General features: G+C 37.9%; 1 protein-coding gene and 1 pseudogene across 10 annotated transcripts in view; one reads left to right on the forward strand and one right to left on the reverse strand.

The window, feature by feature from the left end:
* The window catches only part of PHKB (phosphorylase kinase regulatory subunit beta), a 240,712-nt gene that overhangs the window by 82,245 nt on the left and 137,386 nt on the right, over positions 1-21,081 (forward strand). For all 10 annotated transcript variants that reach the window (XM_032255593.1, XM_032255595.1, XM_032255596.1 and 7 more), the window contains one exon: positions 2,243-2,358. In XM_032255593.1, coding sequence (XP_032111484.1) covers positions 2,243-2,358 — 116 coding nt within the window. The remainder of the gene's footprint in view (positions 1-2,242; positions 2,359-21,081) is intronic.
* Positions 15,141-16,939, reverse strand: LOC116534856 (annotated as a pseudogene).

Raw genomic sequence — 21,081 nt, forward strand, 5'->3', positions numbered from 1 at the left:
AACTGGCCCCATTAAACACTTCACTTGACTATGTGGCACCTAGCATAAGTGACTCCATTCTGGTTTGGTCTGGTCTCTTGTGCCTACTGCAGGAGCTTAGTCCAAATCAATATCCTCTCACAAATTTTATTGAACAGTAATCAAAGTTGAGTTCAAGATTTCTAGACTGAGAGCCTGCAAAATGAGTGGTCTAATGGGGAAAAAACAAAAAAAACCAGACTTGAAAAGTGCTTCCAGGTGGAAGGGTTTAGAACATGTTGTTTAATGGTAAATTCAAGTGGAAATATTTCATAATTGAGTGTAAAAGCTACAGGTTATATATATTCAGGATTAGAATGGAAAAATCACTGAATTATAAGCAAGCATTGTAAACATACATGGAAAATCTCTCTCTCTCTCTCTTTTTTTTTTAAATTGAGACGGGGCCTTGCTCTGTCACCCAGGCTGGAGTGCAGTAGCACGATCAAAGCTCACTGTCCTCAGCCTCCCAGCCTCAAGCAATCATTCCATCTCAGCCTATCAAACAGCTGTTACCACAGACGTATGCCACCATGCCCAGCTGATTTTTACATTTTTTTGTATGCACAGGGCCTTGCTATGTTGCCTAGGCTGGTCTTGAACTTCTGAGCTCAAGCGAACCGCCTGCCTCAGCCTCCCAAAGTGCTAGGATTATAGGCATCCAGCCACAAAGCTTTAAACCTGGAGACGTGACAAACTATAAAGTATTTTCTGTATGTGTTATAAAATCTAATTAACTTTTAAGACCATGGAATAGCTAATATCATGAAAGTGAGCAGGTTTTTTACACAGGAAGGTTTCCCTTAAGGTGTATAGGCAAGGTAGCCCAAGTCAGGTAAACTGAAGGGACCCTGACCAATATTCAAAATGAAAACAAGTTTACTGTGGGATGTACTGTTCTACTCTTAGGTGAAGAGGTCCTAGAATAGGTGCATGTTTTGGAGAAATCTAGAAATAACACACATTCTTTTATTTCTATGAGGCCTCAACACCTGGTTGCTCTTTCTTATGCTGAAATGAGGGAGGTGTTCTCTGCCCCGAGGGCAAATGTCTCTGTTGGGGAGGAGATTGTAAACATCCGGGATTCAGGTGCCCTGGTCATTCATCATTCATGAGATAACCTGGGTAGGCTCATCCCTGGTCAACTTTTATCACTGTGTTTGTTGACTCTGAGCTTAGAGATTTCTTGGAGGCCCTAGAACAAGGAAGCACCATTTTGAGAAGCTGTGGTTCCCTCTGCTTTGATTCTCCACCAGTTCCCTCCCATGTGCTTTCTCTCTTCCTATAGTTTTTGAAAATTTCTGGTCTACTGACAGAATCTCACCTTGGCTTTCTGTGTTATTGTTTCATTCTTAAAAGTATATACATTATATTAATTATGTGTGTGTAGGGTGAAGGTGAGACGTGTATTGCCACTTCAGAAGGATTTTATGTTGAAGGGTAGGTAGATGCATGTATTCAGTTTGCCATATTGAACCTAACATGATGACTACATTTAAAACCCTGTAATCAGAACCTGTAGCCCACATAAGAAATTGACCTTATTAAAATAAAGAAACTTGTATTAAGTAAGAATTCACCATAGTCTTTGCCTTCCATAGACTTTTGAAAGTATACATTTTGTCATGTCTGAAATCTTTGCATGGAAGCTCTGACTCCTGGCCCTTTAGTTTTAACTCACTACCAACTGTGAGCTTTGAGTTTGTAGCAGTATACCTACTGCTATACAAAAGGCAGAAGGAAGACTGGATTTTAGCACTTAAGGTTGACCCAACATGGAACTGGCACTTTACAGAACAGAGATATCTTTTTTAAAAATCTCTAAAGTTTTAGACCTATTTAACATTTCATGTGGACGTTTCAGATTACACATATTATATCTAGTATGAAAACCATGCTTTATACTTTTCTTAGTGCTTAAGATGTATAATCCTTATAAACAATAATAGATACATTGTTAAAGAATGATAATTGGAGCATTGAGAGGATTTAAATTTTATTTCTATACTGTGTAATATTAGGCTCTCACCGTAAGTAAGTTTTATATTAGAAAAAAATAAGTATAATAGTATTCATAGTAATAATCACACAAATTTCAACATATTAAAAAATGTGTTGGGAGGCAAGTATGTATTTGGATTTCAAATGGTATCTAATTATTCTCTTTAGTATCTAAATGTCCTGTTATGGGGTATGTCCTTATGTTTCATTTCTTTTATTTTAGGTCTCTTTTATTCAAAACCTTGTATTTTGCGTGGAAAGAGTTTACCGTGTGCCTGACTTTGGTGTCTGGGAAAGAGGAAGCAAATATAATAATGGCAGCACAGAGCTACATTCCAGGTAATTTGCTGATTTCTGAGGTTTTTTTTTTTTTAATTAAATATATGGAATTTGAATATGAAGAAATACCAAAGCATTAGATTGGAACTGTGATTTGTATGTTAATTTGAGCAATATTTTTCCTACCTATGATGCAGATGAAAGTCACTCAAAATTAACACAAAAGAGCCCACTCTCAGTGCCCATAAACAGATGCAAGAAAGGAGTAGGTGTCTTTCCCAACCTCCCAAGGTATCAGTACGTGCATATCAGCCTTCATGATTAATCCACAGCTTGGCCTTTCTGCTCAACCAAGTCATTTTCTTTTTCCTCTTTGAAATTGCCTTATTTGAAATGTCAAGTACATTAAAATTTTCAAACACCAGTTGTATATGCACTGAATATATAATTTCCTACCATGTTATAGAGCTGATTTTTATCCTGACAACAGATTCTTATAATGATTTCATTGTCATCTGTAAAGTCTTTGATCAGCATCTTGAGGTGTGGTTTACTGCATTCGAATAAGCAACAATAGCTAATAACTGATGTTAGTAGTTTATGAATTTATTTTACTCCTTAGGGTTAAGGAAGTCACTTTAGTGACTGATTGCACCTTTCCTAAATCCTAATTTTATGCCTAGGAGTTTTATTTTTTTTTTTCCTTGAGATGGAGTATCGCTCTGCCACCAGGCTGGAGCATAGTGGCGCAATCTCATCACACTGTAACGTCTGCCTCCTGGGTTCAAGCGATTCTCCTGCCTCAGCCTCCCGAGTAGCTGGAACTACAGATATATACCACCACACCCAGCTAAGTTTGTACTTTTTAGTAGAGATGGGATTTTACCATGTTGGCCAGGGTGGTCTTGAACTCTTGACCTTGTGATCCACCCACCTTGGCCTCCCAAAGTGCCGGGATTACTGGTGTGAGCCACTGTGCCCAGCTGAGGTCATATTTTAATAACAAAATAATATAGTTCAATAAGTCCTATCCATGTTGCTCCAAAAGATGTAAGAATTTAAGCTGAAAGTTATCACTGTAGGTCAGTTTTGATTATTGAGACTTAAATGAAGTAAAGAAACTGTCTAGAAAACACTGGTTAAGAGGAATCCAAAGTGCTCTATATTTTTGGATAGAAAGACTAATCACACACACAAAAATAAGTTGATATAAGGTATTTAGTAAACTAAAAACTGGCTCCAGATCACTAGCTGTTATGTGATCTCAGCAAGTTATGTGACCTCTTTATTCTTCAGTTTTCTCATCTGTAAAATAAAGATAATAATTTCTACTTTATGTCATTGTAATAATTATTGTCATTGTTGTAATAATTGTTGTCATTGTTATAATATATGTAAAGCATTTGAATGCCTAGCATAAGAACTAGAATGCTAGTGTACTTACACATTTAAGAACATTTTAATAAGTATTTAAATTAAAAGGACTTTCAGATTAATCCTACTTAACTAACAATGCAAACCTTTTTCTATAGGTTTTATGATTCATATGAGGAATTTTTACAGTATAGACCAGAATAGTATCAATCAATGAAAAAGTCAGTGAAGTAGAGGAATAATTTGTGGTAAAGCTTATTTCAAACATTAAACAGATTCTGGCAAATACTAAAATTATAAAGATGATGTTATAATTCAGCCCTCATGCAAATTAATTTCTCAACCTTCCAGATTATCACTCAAATTATAAGAAAGTGGATCTGATAAGATAAGATGATTTTTAAAATTTACCTTTTTAGTACTTATGAATATCAGATCTCTTCCTTGTTTTTAAATAACCATTTAATATATGTCAGTCTGATCCCATCGCCATTATTTGCAGCATAAAATATTTGGACTAGAAGTTTTTCTGTTTATAAAAACTGTAGTAGGCCAAGCATCATGGCTCACACCTGTAATTCCAGCCCTTTGGGAGGCTGAGGTGGGCGGATCACCTAAGTTTGGGAGTTTGAGACCAGCCTGACCAACATGGTGACACCCCATCTCTACAAAAAAAAAAAAAAATACAAAATTACCTGGGTGTGGTGGCATGCGCCTTTAATCCCAGCTACTTGGGTGGGTGAGGCAGGAGAATCTCTTGAACCAGGGAGGCAGAGGTTGCAGTGAGCTGAGATTGAGCCACTGCACTCCAGCCTGGGTGATAGAGTGAGAGTCCATTTCAAAAAAAAAAAAAAAAACCGTAGTAGAAAGTAAGGGTGTTAGAAGGTCCCTGATGACAAAACAGGCTCCAGCTTCTATTCCTATAACTGAGGTGCCAGTCTTTAAATTGATTCATTAAGGTTTTTATTTCAAGGCTTCGAAAATCATTATGTGATGTTCTTTGCCATTTTTGCATGCAAAATTAATCTTAATTGTAGTAGGCCAATTTTGTTCAAATAGATGAGTGATGAAGTTTGTCATTTAGGTTTAGATGATGGATTTTATACATTTGACATTGATCCTCTAATTGTCCATGGCATAACACTTTACAATTCCCAAAAAGAACTTTAAACTTATTTTTTTATTTGAATGTTTCCCAGGTCAGATCTGCTTTGAATTTATCATCTCTGATGCCCAAAGGATACATTTTGAAACTGCAAGAGAATTGAGCTCCATGTGCTCACAGATGCAGTGATAGCTGTGGTAGTGGGCAGCCAGTATCTTTCTGTGCTTAGAGCTGTGTAGTGGAATATAGAGCTGCTACTTGCCTGGGATCAAGTCATAACTCTTCAGTCTGTCTCTACTATAGAATACCTCACAACTATTTGGGATTAACTGAATCTATTCTTTACTGCTTAATGCAGTATACTTATTATATCCTGAAGCTGCCCCCATAATTTCAAACAGTTTGAATTAATTCATAGTAATACTTGCCATAAGACTTACACTTCCCTTTGTAGTCTGACACTTTCTCTGCCGCTGTCCTCTGTCTCTGTGCTATACAGTCATCTCTAACGGGAGTTAGAGAACAGAGCATAGTCTGAGTGTTACCTTGGTGCTCACTAGGGCCTCAGCTGAAGTGACTGGCTCTTTCTTTCCTTGTCACATTAAGTACATCCCTTCTAAGTTGCACCTCGTATCAAAGAAGATTTCTACCCCAGGGACTCAAACGATGCACATGTACTCTTCTGGTATCAGAGGATATCTCTTCAGCATCCATGCTGAGCCGTCCTTTAATAATTGCAATCTTTGACACTGAACAGTTTTGGAACATTATTGGGGTGTTTTATATAGGAGGAAACAAAAGTTTAGAAGATTTTGGGGTCCACCCACACCTTACGTCATACAACTCAGTGGGTGATAGAACCGGAACTGGATTCCATGACATTGGCCCACAAGTCCAAAATCATTTTTACTATGTCACATTATATTTTAAAGTCATAAAAAGTTTTTCTAAAGTTTGAAAGTACTGCAGGGTGTAAATACTCTATAAAATTGTGGTAAATTTCAAAGATAATATAGTTTAGTAATCAGTAGAGGTTTATTCGCCTTACTGCTTTGGTGAGACCCTTCTTGATCTCCCGTTTCAACCCCAGGTTGGCTGGTACCCTTTTAGTCCAAATCCTTTAGTCCAAATCCTTTAGTATTTCTTAGATAAACACCAGAATTTTTTATAAACAATACTGTCCTTACATTGATCAAAACCACATTCTAACAGCAGCCTCACCCTTTCCAGGGCTTTAATAAAAGGGTTTATTGCTCTAGTCTCACTATGACTCTCTTGAAATGTTTCCTAAGTAACCAGTCCCTCTTCTTCTGAGTTTTCCATTTGTTTTTCCTCAAACAACATGCCCCTTTCGATTTCTCCTAAGATGTCTGCAGCCTATATTGGATACTGTTCTTCTTTCCACCTGTTAAGTTTCTAAGTCTTTTAATAGATGCCCATACATTTTAAAATCCTATATTATTATATTTAATTACACTTTCTTCCATATATCATTTTGGTACCTATTTATTATAGCAGTAATTCTTAATCTCCAGAGTTACATATCAAGGAAGTCTTCTCAGCCTCTCCAAGTTTAATTCAAATATTTTAATCTTTAAATTTCTCCCTTTTCATTAATGTAAGGATATTTCTACTCCTTGGGGCTACTTTTAACCCTGTAACTGTGTGTTTTGAAGAAGAGATGAGTCTTTGCTTCAAAATGTGAATTGGATTCCAAGCCCTAATTTTGGAATTTTTTGGCTACTGGGGAACAAAAAGGAAAACTGTACTTAATAATTTACTAATGTACGTATGTGCCCAAATGTAGAGAAATTAACTCCTAAGTAGAACTTTATGTTTAACGACATAATTTCCTGTTTCACTTTGTTAAGTCTTCTGTTTGTGATATGTAGATGTCAATAGAAGCTAAAGGAATTGAAATCTGATTGTTTTTAGCTTTTTAAAATAGTTTTATGTTCTATTTTCTTGGCTTTGCTTAATAAAGAAAGCCATCACTAAAAAATCAGATAAATAACCATCATAGCATCACTTTACTCAGTTTAAGAGGCTTTCAGTGACCCTTTTATTCCATATGGTGCTTATTACTTAAAGTAACTACTTAGTCTTCTTAAGTCATTTTTTATATTTTCATCATTGGACTACGATAGAAGCTACTGTCTATCCATTCTGCTTCATTTTATGCATCTTTGCCATACTGAACAATTCACAAATATTTGTTGAAACCATAATACTGTGAAGTTCTTGTTCTACTGGGAAGTATGATTGGGTAACTTGGAGTTAAAATAGTGTTAATGAGAAGAAGGTTGTGAATTTGGTTCTCATGCCTGCCAGTTACTTCTGTGGATTCCATGGTAGGTGTGAAATTAACTAGTCAGACCTATCTTTCCTATAAAAGCTTTGATTTATGCAAGAAATCACTATCTCTCAAGCAAATTTGCTTTATTTTAGCTCTTTTAGTGAATATTAGAATAAAGATGTTAAGGTACCATTTTGCAAGAATCAAATCAGTAAATGTTCTATTGATATTAGTCATCTAATATTAATATGTTCAATAGCTAATAATAGAATAATTTAGTTCCCTGAGAATGTCTTGTGCCATTAAAATATTTTAAAATTCTTAGAACAATATATATTGCCAACAACACAAATTGCCATTAAAATGTAAGATCATGTTATGATTGTGTTTGGGTTTCTAAATAGCTTACTGTTGCCAGAGATTTGAATAACTAGTGGAAAATAAATTAAAATATTTGTGAATTTTACTCTAGTCCAGGTACAGTATTTGTTTTTGTTTGCTTTTTTCTTTTTGTTTTTTGTTTTTTTGAGACAGAGTCTTGCTCTGTCACTCAGGCTGGAGGGCAGTGGTGCAATCTTGGCTCACCGCAACTTCTGCCCCTGGGTTCAAGCATGTCTCCTGCCTCAGCCTCCCTAGTAGCTGGGATTACAGGCATGTGCTACCACACCTGACTAGTTTTTGTATTTTTAGTAGAGACAGGGTTTCTTTGCCATGTTGGCCAGGCTGCTCTTGAACTCCCGACCTCACGTGATCCGCCTACTTTGGCCTCCCAAAGGGCTGGGATTACAGGCATGAGCCACCTTGCCCGGTCTTGTTTCTTTTACAATGCCATGTTTAAATGATAATTTCCAAATTCTTCCCATAGCTGTTTTTTTTTTTTTTTTTGTATCATTAAAGATAGAACCTTGAACCTTGGGCTGGCTACATTGTGTTTCTAAGTACTGAATTTCATATGTATTTGCCTTTTGAATGAGTTATTTTCTCTTTACATTTCAAAATACTATATTTAATAAAATATGTACCTCACACTGTAGGAGAAAGTTTTCTGGTATTACTGGGTTAAGTGAATATAAGTATTTGCGCATTGGGGGTTAAGGGAGCTCCTGGGTCATTCGGAACAAATTCTTAAGGAAGAAAACCAGTTAGCAATGAATGTTTTTACACAAACACTCCAAGTATACAACCCCAAGTGGCTTTTCTAACTCTTAGGGTCTAAGGCTCTAAAATTCTTGTTCAGATACTATGGTCATTTGGTTACTGTTTTACAGTAGGCAAAATTATGTTTGGCCTAATTGTTCTGGGTACATGATAGTTTAGAATCTGACTTAGGTTTTCTTCTAGTTACCATTGTTGCAAAGAAACCCAAACTTAGAAGCATAAAACAGCAACCTTTTATTATTATTGTCTTACATTAATATTTATTATTAAGATAGTGAACTGAGTTAAGCTTGGCAGTTTGTGCTCAGGGTCCCTAATGTATTTGTCATCGTTGTGACTGGGGCTGGGGTTATCTTGAAGGCTTTTTCACTCAGATATCTGAGTGTTGACTAATAACTTGGCGGGACCTGTCCACTGGAAGGCCTATGTGAAGTTTTTCCATATAGGCTTCCTCACAGCATGGTGGCTGGATTCCAAGGCCCAGACCCAAGGCAGATAGTTAGGTGGGAGCTGTTTTCCCTTCTATGGCCTAGGCTCAGAAGTCATGCAGTGTAAATTCCACTGCATGTTATTTGTTAGAGTCACTAAGACCAGGGCATATTCTAATAGGGGATATTGGACTTTACCTCTTGATGGGGAGGATTGTCAAAGAACTTGCAGACATGCTTTAAACCACCACAGGGGCCAGGCGCGGTGGCTTACACCTGTAATCCCAGCACTTTGGGAGGCCAAGGCGGGCAGATCATGAGGTCAAGAGATCGAGACCATCCTGGCCAACATGGTGAAACCCCATCTCTACTAGAAAGTACAAAAATTAGCTGGGCGTGGTGGTGTGTGCCTGTAGTCCCAGCTACTTGTGAGTCTGAGGCAGGGGAATCACTTGAACCCGGGAGGCGGAGGTTGCAGTGAGCCGAGAGTGCACCACTGCACTCTAGCCTGGCAACAGAGCGAGACTCCGTCTCAAAAAAACAAAACTAAACTAAACAAAAAAACACCATAGGTCCTTCACTTGGATTTTATTCCATTAGGTTCCAGCCCTTGTTATTTCTCTCTAAAACAACTTGGGACCTGCAAAGAGCCTCCTGCTGTTAGTATGCTAGCAGTACCACATGAATTGTCATAAAATGTGTTTAACCTGCGGAAGCATCAAGCACTTCCTTCACTGGCAGGGAACCTTCACTGGCAGTGACATGTTAAGCTACAGATTAGAGTCATTAGGGTAGTATCTGAAATCCAGGTTATTGGCTCAATTGTTCTTGAAAATCAGGGTAAATTGGTCAGCATAGATTCTAGTAGTGTACGAAGTTTTCACCAAAGAGCAGGAGTAAGGATGGATTTTAAAACCACTTACGCTTCTCAGGGCTTGTTTCCTCATCTTAAAAGTAGAAGGGATTCTCGGGGGTTATGGGAAGGGTAGCATTAGGAGAAATACCTAATATAGATGATGGGTTGATGGGTGCAACAAACCACCATGGCACGAGGATACCTATGTAACAAACCTGCATGTTGTACACATGATGTAACCCAGAACTTAAAGAAGAAAGAGAGAGAGAGAGAGAGAGAGAGGGAGGGAGGAGAGAGAGAGAGGGAGGGAGGGAGGAAAGAAAAGACAGAAAGAAAGGGACAGAAAGAAAGAGAAAGAAAAAGAAAGAAAGGAAGGAATAAGGGAGAGGAGGGAGGGAAGGAAGGAAGGGAAGGAAAGGAAGGGAAGGAAGCAGAGGACATTAACAAAAGGAATGTAAGACTTTTACATCTTCTTGTACTTGTACATGGAAAACTACAGAGAAATGTTTAAAGATATTAAAGGAGACCTAAATAAGTGGAAAGACATCTGTGTCTATGTAATCTATGTAAAAAATCCAACTATCTTTTTTACAGAAATTGACAAGCTGATTCTAAATTTCATGGAAAGGGAACCAGACTAGTCAAAACAACCTCTAAAAAGAACAGAGTTGAACTCACTTTTCAATGTCAAAACTTACTATAAAACTACAATAAGTAAAATGGTGTGGTTCTGGCATAAGGACAAGGAAGTCAGTGAAATAGGATTAAGAGTACAGAAATAATCCCAGCACTTTGGGAGGCCAAGGTGGGTGTATCACAAGGTCAAGAGTTCAAGACCAGCCTGGCCAAGATGGTGAAACCCTGTCTCTACTAAAAATTGCAAAAAAAGTAGCCGGGTGTGGTGGCACATGCCTGTAATCCCAGCTACTCCGGAGGCTGAAGCAGAATTGCTTGAACCTGGGAGGTGGAGGTTGCAGTGAGCCGAGATTGTGCAACTGCACTCCAGCCTGGGTGACAGAGCAAGACTCTGTCTCAAAAAAAAAAAAAAAAAAAAGAGTACAGAAATAAACCTACACTTCTGTAGTCAATTGATTTTCACAAATGTGCAAAGACAATTTGGGGGAAAGGATAGTTGTCAACAAATAGTGCTGGGACAATTGTATGTCTACATGAAAACCAATGATCTGGGCCCCTACTTCACTCCATATGCACAATTTAATATGAAGTAGATCAAAGACCTATATGTAAGAGTTAAAACTATAAAATTCTTTTTTATTCTGAAAATATATACATTTGTTTTTTTATCAATTGAAAAGTAATAATACAATATAATACAGATGGAAAGATAGAAGATGTATTTTGTGGGAAGATTTTTTTCAAATATGTATATATAGGATAAGGATAAGGAAAAGGAAATAGGATGAGCTGGGATGTTGGAAGGTGCTCATTCAGTGTTCAACTAAAAACAAGTGATTTAAAAACATGATCCACGGTGGTTGTCTTAGTTTAGAGTGCCACATGTTCATTCTTTTGCCAAGAAATTTACTTATTTTTGGAAAGATCCTGAGGATTTAATCCAAATTCAGCAAAATCCTGCAAGCATTTTGGGAAAATTGTTCTCAGTGGAATACTGTAGGAAATGAACGAAAAGGAAGAGTTAAATGTAAATATGGAGATTTGAATCTTCAGTAACTTAAAAAACAGTGGACAGGTAACTGGGACAACCCATTCCAGATGGGCCTGAGCATCATTCTACAATTGTGATTTTCTTGTCAACCACCATGATTCTTACTGGCTTGGATTAAAGGGGTTCCTCTGTTTTTATTGACACCTTCTGGCTATTATCACAGCTCTTTGAGTTCTCTCACAGAGGGAAGTGATGTCTTTTCCAAATATCATGAGGCAGTTTTCAATGAGAAATTATATAAGAGAAACCTTTTTTGTGAATTCTATTTTTTTAAATCAGTCATCGCACTGGATATTTTGTGAATTCATTTTCTAGTTTTGAACTGCAGGAAGTAGACAGCTGAAGAATGCTTGGGGCTGTACATGCTGATAAATTATAAGCTATTATCTGATTGGATGAGGAATGTTCAGTGTGTACATTTTAAAAAGATATCTCAAGAGAACAACACTGGCTTTTTGCAGCTGGTCTAAAAGCCTCTGGATTGCAGTTATTTTCTCTTCTTCATTCCCTTGATCAATACACCAAGCCATTCATCATAGAGACTGGATGAAAATACACTTCTTGGATATTTTGAAGAAAATCAATTAAGACACATGTTTCCAGAAGAATGGACTCATTGTCCAAGTTCACTTTATCTCCAGAATTTAATTTCTCCTTTAGGGCTTGATATAATTTTATATTGGCCAATTTTCAGAAGATACCCTCTATTGAGTGGCCCTTTTTGGTTAATTAAAAAAAGGCATATCCAGAGAGGGGTAGGTAAGTTGTCATTCTCATAAGCATGTGAGAGAACCTCCAGAGAGGTGGCCTGGCTTTTGGGCCTGGCTTTTCGGGCAGGTTGTCCTGGCAAGTGTTAGAGCCCTGCCAAAAGAAGGACTCCTGAAAGGTGGAAGGAGAGATGGAGTTCCCTGTCCCTGTGGCAGGAGCTTAGTGGCTTGAAGACAGCTCATTTTAATTCCGTAGGAATGCTCATGCCTAATGAGTTGACATGGGGCCTCTTTCATGCCAGAGGTGACCCACAGCCAGTAATCTTCTTCAGAGCCCAAAAGGTTCTGAACGAAGTTCACCATGGGCCAGTTCAAGAGAAAGGACCTCCCAGTAGAGATGTGGCAATTCCCCACTTTGTCCACATAACTGGCTGTCCACAGGTTGTTCAGTAGTATTTTATTTTTTATCTTAAAGGATTTCCTGCAGTTGGTAGACAGAAGTAACAAAATGCTGAACAAAACAGATGCAGTTTCTGCCTCCTCCAGCCTCTCTTGAGTTGAGAATCAGCAGGGTGAGATCAACACCCTTCAATGATGTGGTTTTGTCATTGTGTGTGTCCATCTTGGAAAAAAGTACTTTGCGTTAGTTAAAAATACATTATTGGTTAAAAATGCCAACAGTCATCTGAGCCTTCAGTGACTTGTAAAGTTCTTGCTGATGGAAGGTCTTGCCACAGTCTTGATGGCTGCTGACTGCTCAGGCTGGTGGTTGCTGAAGATTGGAATGGCTGTGACTATTTCTCAAAACAAGATAGCAATGAAGTTTGCAAGATTGATTGACTCTTCCTTTCACAACAGATTTCTCTGTAACACATGATGCTGTTTGATAGCATTTTATCCACATTAGAACTTCTCTCAAAATCGGAGCCCAATCCTCTCAAACCTTGCCACTGCTTTATCAGCTAAGTATATGAAGTATTCTAAATCCTTTGTTGTCAACTCAACAATATTCACAGCTCTTTACCAGGAGTAAATTTCATCTCAAGAATCACTTTCTTTGCTATCCGTAAGAATTAATTCCTCGTCCATTCAAGTTTGATCATGTGATTATAGCAATGTAGTCCCATCTTCAGGCTCCACTTCTAATTCTAGTTCTCTTGCTATTTCCACCACATCTGCTCTTACGTTTTCCATTGAAGTCTTGAACTTGTCATACTTATCCATGACAGTTGGAATCAGCTTCTTCCAAACTCCTGTTGATGTTGAGATTCTGACCTCCTCTCATGAATCTTGAATGTTCTTTGTGGCATCTAGAATAAGTCCTTCCCAGATTTTCAATTTACTTTGCTCAAATCCATCAGAGGAATCATTATCTATTGCAGCTGTCACCTTGCAACACATTTCTTAAATAATAAGACTTGAAAGTAAAATTACTCCTTGATCCATGGACTGCAAAATGGATATTGTGTTAACAGAAATGAAAACATTAATCTTGTCCATCTCTGTTAGAGCTTTTGGGTGACCAGATATATTGTCAATAGTGGTAATATTTTCAAGGGAATCATTTTTTCTGAGCACTAGGTCTTACCAATGGGCTTAAAGTATTCAGTAAACCATATTGTAAACAGATGTGCTGTCATTCAGACTTTGTTGTTCCATTTCTAGAATGCAGAGTAGGTTTAACATTCTTTTTAAATATTTGAACCCTACTTTCTTTTTTTTCTTTTTCCTTTTTAAAATTTTATTTCTATTTAGGGATACAAATGATTTTTGGTTACATGAATGAATTGTATAGTGGGAAGCCTGGGCTTTATTCACCCAAATAAAGTACATTTAACTCAGTAGGTAATTATTTATCCCTCAACCCCCTCCCAGCCTCCTGCCTTCTGAGCCTCCAGTGTCCACTATACCACTCTGCATGCCTTTGTGTACCCATAGTTTAGCTCCCACTTGTAAGGGAGAACATGTATTTGATTTTTTGTTCCTGAGATACTTCACTTAGGATAAGGCCCCCAGTTGCATTCAAGTTGCTGCAAAAGATGTGATTGCATTTTTTTTTTTTTTTGTCTGGATAGCACTCCATGGTGTGTGTGTGTGTGTGTGTGTCTGTCTGTCTGTGTGTGCATATATATATATATCAATCACATTTTTCATCCACTTATGGGTTGATAGGCACTTAAATTGAGTCCATATCTTTATAATTTTGAATTGTGCTATGATAAACATATACATTCAGGTATCTTTTATATGATGACTTTTTTTCCTTTGGGTAGATACCCAGTAGTGGGATTGCTGGATCGAATGGTAGATCTACTTTTAGTTCTTTGAGAAATCTCCATACTGTCTTTTATAAATATTGTACTAACTTACATTCCCATTAGTAGTGTATAAGTGTTGCCTTTACACTGCATCTACACCAACATCTATTGTTTTTTGAGGTTTTAATAATGGCCATTCTGGCTGGGGTAAGGAGGTCTCTCACTGTGGTTTTAATATGCATTTCCCTGATGATTGTGAAATTGGTGACATTTTTTCATGTTGGTTGGCCATTTGTATATCTTTTGAGAAATGTCTGTTCTGGTCATTTACCCACTTTTTAATGGGATTGTTTTTTTCTTGCTGATTTGCTTGAGTTCCTTGTGGACTCTGGTTATTAGTCCTTTGTCAGATATATTGTTTGCAGATATTTTCTCTCATTCTATAGGTTGTCTATTTTCTCTGTCATATATTTCTTTTGTTGTACAGGACCTTTTTAGTTTTTAGTTACATGACATTTATTTGTTTTTGTTACATTTATTTTTGGGTTCTTAGTCATAAGTTCTTTGCCTAGGCCAATGTCTAGAAGAGTTTTTCCAGGTTTTCTTCTAGAATTTTATGATTTCAGGCTTTAGACTTATGTCTTTAATCCATCTTGAGTTAAGTTATATATATAGTGAGAGATAGGGATCCATTTTCATTTTTGGCCTGTTGTTGTTCAATTTTCCCAGCACCATTTATTGAATAGAGTGTCCTTTCTCGAGTGTATGTTTTTGTGTACTTTGTTAAAGATGAGTTGGTTTTAGGTATTTGGGCTTTTTTGGGGCTGTTTATTCTGTTCTCAATGGTCTGTGTGTCTATTTCTTTTTCCAGGAGATGGTGAGTCTTATTTTGTCTTATCTGGATATATGTTTGATTTGCTCTCGGATGTTCCAGGGTGGAGAGAAACTAGGAGAAAACACTGGATGTCAAGGTCTATTTAGCGTAATCTTCAACCTTGTTTTCATCTTCACCATCAATGAAGAGAGCAGCATACTTGCTTTCAGAACTGAACTTGGAAGCTGGATTTTCCTCAGATTTCTTTGGCTCAGGTGCAGATCTGGAGTCTTGACCCTTTTTACTGTCTTTCCTATCTGACTCCTTCCAGTGGTCTTTGTTGCCTCTGTCTCCTGGACCACGGCTAGAGTTCCTACTTTGGCTTTTTGGGACATTCATCCCATCTACTTTATTTTCATCTTTCCTTGCTGGCCTTTCCTCAGATGGTTAAGCTGGAACTACTTTTCCCTCACTACTTGTAGGGGTTTGCTGCTCTGTGTTTGAACTTTGAGATGGAATAGGAGGGTTAGAACTTTGCTTCACCGAAGCATTCTCCTTTGGTGGAGAGGCTGATATTTCCTTTAGGGACTGATCAGGTTTGGGAGGTTTAGAAGTTGCAGAGTGACAACCTTCCTCCTTATTGAGTGTTTCATTTTCTGGAGACTTCTCACTCTCCTTCGTGCATTTCTGTGGGATGTGGTGGAGGTCCCAGTATGCGATGACTCACTTCCTGTCCTCAACCATTCCAGTTCCTGAGTTTTTTTACTTCACCTGCTTGGGTGTCTCTCCCGAGGCCATCGTTCTAGTTTTGGCTCATCCAGCTGACGCTGCAGCTTCTCTTGTTCCTTCTGTAGCTGTTCTTTTACTTCTCTTTCTCTAGCAGCTGTGTGAATGGACTTTGCCCCTCCAAAGATAGAAGCAGCTCGACTTGACAGGGAGGTACTAGCTGAGGAATCATCTTCCTTAGGAGTACTCTGAGGCTTTAGATTCAATTTGGGTCTTCGGCAGGGACCTCCGTCATCACATCTGTAATAATCCTGAAAGTAATCATCTCTGGAGCTCCACGATCATCATCCCGTCTGTCGTATTGGTCTTATAGCGGTCCCCGCCTCCTCTGTAGTCATAATCCCTGCAGTACCCACTGCCAAATACTCTTCTGCCACTGCCTATCCGGGAATCATAGCCTCTATCATAGTGTCTGCAGCCTCAGTCATCATAGCAATCCCAGCCTCCATATTGATCCATATCCCAGCATGGGCCATCCCGATACCCATTGCAGTATGGGTCTGAATAATAATAACCTCAATACTTGTTTCCAAAGCTATCATCACCTCTTCTAGGCAGGTAGTCGTCAAAGCTCTCTGTGGCAGGATGAGCCCTCCAGTCTATATCTGTTTTGTCAGAATCCTGATTTCTATCAAGGCCAAAAGAACGATCATCCCTGTTTTTATCCTGTGTTTGATCAGCAACTTCCACTCGAATTGTCCTATAACCTAGAGACTCTTCACTGAGACTCAGGGCACTGAGTAGGGAATCTAGGTCCTCAAATTCAGCATAACCAAAACCTTTCAATCTCTCTGGATTGCTGGGTTCACATGGTAAATGCACTTCACTGATATTTAATCCTCTAAAGAATTCCTTAATTGACTCTTCTGTCACATCATAGGGTAACTTCCCTAGAAAAGCAGTGTAGGGTGGCAATTTGGGAAGACAGCTCTGGTCGATATTGGGTTCCTGAGCAGCCTGTGAAGCAGTGGGAAGGATGGAACAGTCAATTGGAGGCACCCTATATACATCGGCATCATTACTGTGCTAAGTTGTTGAAACATCTCCTTCCAGGCCATCTGTTTCATCAGCCCAGCTGACTGGTTTGGAAACATAGGTGCTTCCTCCACCAGCCCCCCATCCTCAGCCAGGAAGTCTATTAGGGAGATAGTCTTCCCCTTCTTCTTCTTCTTTTTTGCTTAGTTCTTGAAGGTCAACAATGGGTCACAGTGGAAACTGGTATTACTGAGGCCACCATGTTGGGAGAGGCTTCGTGTATCTGTTTTAGTTACTATAGCCTTGTAGTATAATTTTAAGTCAGGTAATTTGATACCTCCAGATTTGTTCTTTTTGCTTGGATTACTTTGACTATTCAGGATGGTTTTTGGTTGCATATGAACTTTAGGATTTTTTTTCTAATTCTGTGAAAAATGACCTTAGTATTTTGATAGAAGTTGCATTGAATCTATTGATTGCCTTGGGCGGTATTGTCAATTTCACAGTATTGATTCTTCTAATCCCTGAGCATGGCGTGTTTTTCCATTTGTGTTATCTTCGATTTCTTTTGTCAGTGTTTTGTAGTTCTTTTTTTTTTCCTCTGCAACTGTTGTAAATGGGATTGAGTTATTGATTTGATTCTTAGCTTGTTTGTTATTGATATATAGCAGTGCTAGGGATTTGCGTACTTTGATTTTGCAACCTGAGACCTTACTGAATTTATTTATCGAGTCTAGCAGTCCTTTGGAGGAGTCCTTAGAGTTTTCTAGGTATAAAATCATAGTATCAGTAAACAGAGATAGTTTGACTTCCTCTTTTTCAATTTAGATGCCCTGTATTTCTTTCTTTTGCCTGATTGCTCTGGCTAGGACTTCCAGTGCTATGTTGAACAGAAGTGATGAAAGCAGGCATTTTTGTTTTGTTCTTGTTCTTAGGGGAAATGCTTTCAACTTCTCCCTATTGCATATGATGTTGGCTGTGGATTTGTCTTATTTTGACTTTTGTTATTTTAAGGTATATTTCTTCTATGCTTAGTTTGTTCAGGGTTTTTATCATGAAGGGATGATGGATCTTATCAAGTGCTTTTTCTGCATCTTTTGAAATAATCATATGGTATTTTTTTTTGGTTTTTTTTTTTTTTATTTTGTTTTTTGAGACGGAGTTTCGCTCTTGTTACCCAGGCTGGAGTGCAATGGCGCGATCTTGGCTCACCGCAACCTCTGCCTCCTGGGTTCAGGCAATTCTCCTGCCTCAGCCTCCTGAGTAGCTGGGACTACAGGCACGCGCCACCATGCCCAGCTAATTTTTTGTAGTTTTTAGTAGAGACGGGGTTTCACCATGTTGACCAGGATGGTCTCGATCTCTTGACCTCGTGATCCACCCGCCTCGGCCTCCCAAAGTGCTGGGATTACAGGCGTGAGCCACCGCGCCCGGCCATGTTTTTTATTTTTAATTCTGTTTATGTGGTAAATCAATGTATTGACTTGCATTTGTTGAACCATCCTTGTATCCTTGGGATGAAACCTAGCTGATCAGGATGAATTATCTTTTTGATGTGTTGTTGAATTCAGTTTGCTAATATTTTATTGAGGATTTTTGCATCTATATTCATTAGGAATATTGGTGTATAGTTCTTTTTTGTTGTTATGTCCTTTCCTTGCTTTGGTATCAGGGTGATACTGACTGTAGAATGAGTGAGGGAGGATTCTTTCTTTCTCTATTCTTTGGAATAGTTTCAGTAGGTTTGGTACCAGTTTTCCTTTGCAATGTCTGGTGGAATTCAGCTGTGAATGTGTCTGATCCTAGGCTTTATCTTGTTGGGAGATATTTTATTACTGCTTCAGTCTCACTCGTTATTACTGATCTGTTCAAGATTTCTTTATTTTCTTGATTCAAGCTTAGGAGGTTGTGTGTTTCTAAGAATTTATCCATTTCCTGTAGATTTTCTGGTTTGTGCACATAGAAGTGTTCATATAGTAGTCTTACATGATCTTTTGTATTTCTGTAGTGTCAGTTATAATGTCTGCATTTGCATTTCTGATTCAGCTTGCTTGAATCTTCTCTCTCCTTTTCTTGATTGGCTAGTGGTCTGTCATTTTTGTTTATATTTTCAAAGAACCAACCTGTTGTTTCATTGATCCTTTATATTGTCTTTTGGTTTCAATTTCATTTAGTTCTGCTCTGATCTCTGTTGTTTTTCTTCTGCCAGCTTTGCGTTTGGTTTGTTGTTTCTCTGGTTTCTTGAGGCATGACATTATGTTCCCAGTCTTTGATCTTTCTGTCTTTTGATGTAGACATTTAGCATTATAAACTTTCCTTGTAGCACTGCTTTTGCTCTATCCCAGGAATTTGGGTAACTTGTGTCACTGTTATTATTCATTTCAAATTTTTAAAAAATTTTCATCTTGATTTTATTGTTGACTCAAAAATCATTCAGGAGCAAATGGCTTAATTTCCATTTCCATGTATTTGTATAGTTTTGAGAATTCCTCTTAGAATTAATTTCTCCTTTTGTTCTGCCATAGTCTAAGAAGATACTTGCTATGATTTTCATTTTTTTAATTTGTTGATATTTGTGTTGTAGCCTGTCATATGGTCTATCTTGGAAAATGTTCCATGTGCTGATGAGAATGTATATTCTGCAGTTTTCATATAGAATATTCTGTGAATATCTGTTAGGTTCATTTGTTCTAGCGTCCAGTTTATGTCCAGTGTTTCTTTGTTGACATTCTACCTCAGTGATCTAAGTAGTGCTGTCAATGGAGTGTTGAAGTCTCCCACTATTATCGTCTTGCTGCCTACCTCTTTTCTTAGGCCTAATAGAATTTGTTTGATGACTGTGGGTGCTCCAGTGTTAGGTGCATATGTATTTAGAATTGTTATATCTTCTTGTTGAATTGTTCTGTTTGTTATAATATAATGACTCTCTTTGTGTTTTTATTGTTTTTGATTTGAAATCTGTTTTGTTTCATGTAAGAATAGCTAGCTACTCCTGCTCCCTTTTGGTTTCCATTTATGTGTAAAATTTTTTTTCCATATCTTTCCTTGAGTCTGCAAGAATCTTTATATGAGTTAGGTAGGTCTCTTGAAGACAGCAGATGTTTGGTCTGTGCTTTTTAAAATTCATTCTGCCAATTTGTGTCTTGTAAGTGGGGGATTACACCATTTACATTCAAAATTCATGTTGATATGGGAGCTACTCTTACAGTCATCATGTTGATTGTTACATAGTTCCTTTTTTTCTTTATTGTGTTATTGTTATATACCTTTTCATTTATGTATGTATGTATGTATGTATGTATGTATGTATTTGTTGGGATGGAGTCACTCTGTCACCCAACCTCTGCCTCTCAAGCTCAAGCGATCCCCCCACCTCAGCCTCTCCAGTAGCTGGGACTATAGGTGCATGTCACCATGCCCAGCTAATTTATGTATTTTTAGTGAAGACGGGGTTTCACCCATGTTGGCCAGGCTGGTCTTGAACTCCTGACCTCAAGTGATCTGCCTGCCTCGGCCTCCTAAAGTGCTGATATTATAGGCATGAGCCACCACACCTGGCCTAGCCCTTTCATTTAGATGTTTAGAACTCCATTGAGCATTTCTTATAGGGCTGGTCTATTGGCGATGGATTCCCTCAGCATTTGCTTTTCTTTGAAAGACTATTTTGCCTTCATTTTTTAAGCTTAGTTTTGTCCTATGCAGAATTTTTGTCTGACAGTTATTCTGTTTAAGGAGACTAAGAGTGGGGCCGAGTCACTATACATCCCACAGTGGGACCCGAATCCCTTCTGGCTTACAAGATTTCAGCTGAGAAGTTACTCTGATAGTTTCTCCCTTATCATTTATTTGATGGTTTTATCTCACTGCTCTTAGAATTGTTGCCTTTGCATTGACTTTAGATAGCCTGATGACCATATGCTTTGGTGATTTCCTTTTTTTAATGAATCTCTCAGGAGTTTTTTGAGCTTCTTGTATTTGGATGTCTAAATCTCTAGCAAGATTAAGAAAGTTTTTCTCAATTATTCCTTCAAGTTTTTTCCTTTTCTTCTCCCCCAAGAACACTCTTGATTCTTAGGTTTGAATGTTTTACACATTCCCATATTTCTTGGAGACTGTTTTTTCATTTCATTCTTTTTTCTTAATTTTTGTCTGATTGATTTAATTTGAAAGCCTTGACTTCTGACTCTGAAATTCTTTCTTCTACTTGGTCTAGTCTGTTATTAAAAACTTTCCACTGCATTTTTAACTTTTTAAATGCATCTTTCATTCCAGAAGTTTTGTTTTTTTTATTTAATATCGACCTCTCTAGAAAATTTTCATTTCTTTCCTAATTTTTTTT

The sequence above is a fragment of the Sapajus apella genome, unplaced genomic scaffold (assembly GCF_009761245.1).
Source record: "Sapajus apella isolate SASKATOON/1434 unplaced genomic scaffold, GSC_monkey_1.0 scaffold90, whole genome shotgun sequence".
NCBI lineage: Eukaryota > Metazoa > Chordata > Mammalia > Primates > Cebidae > Sapajus > Sapajus apella.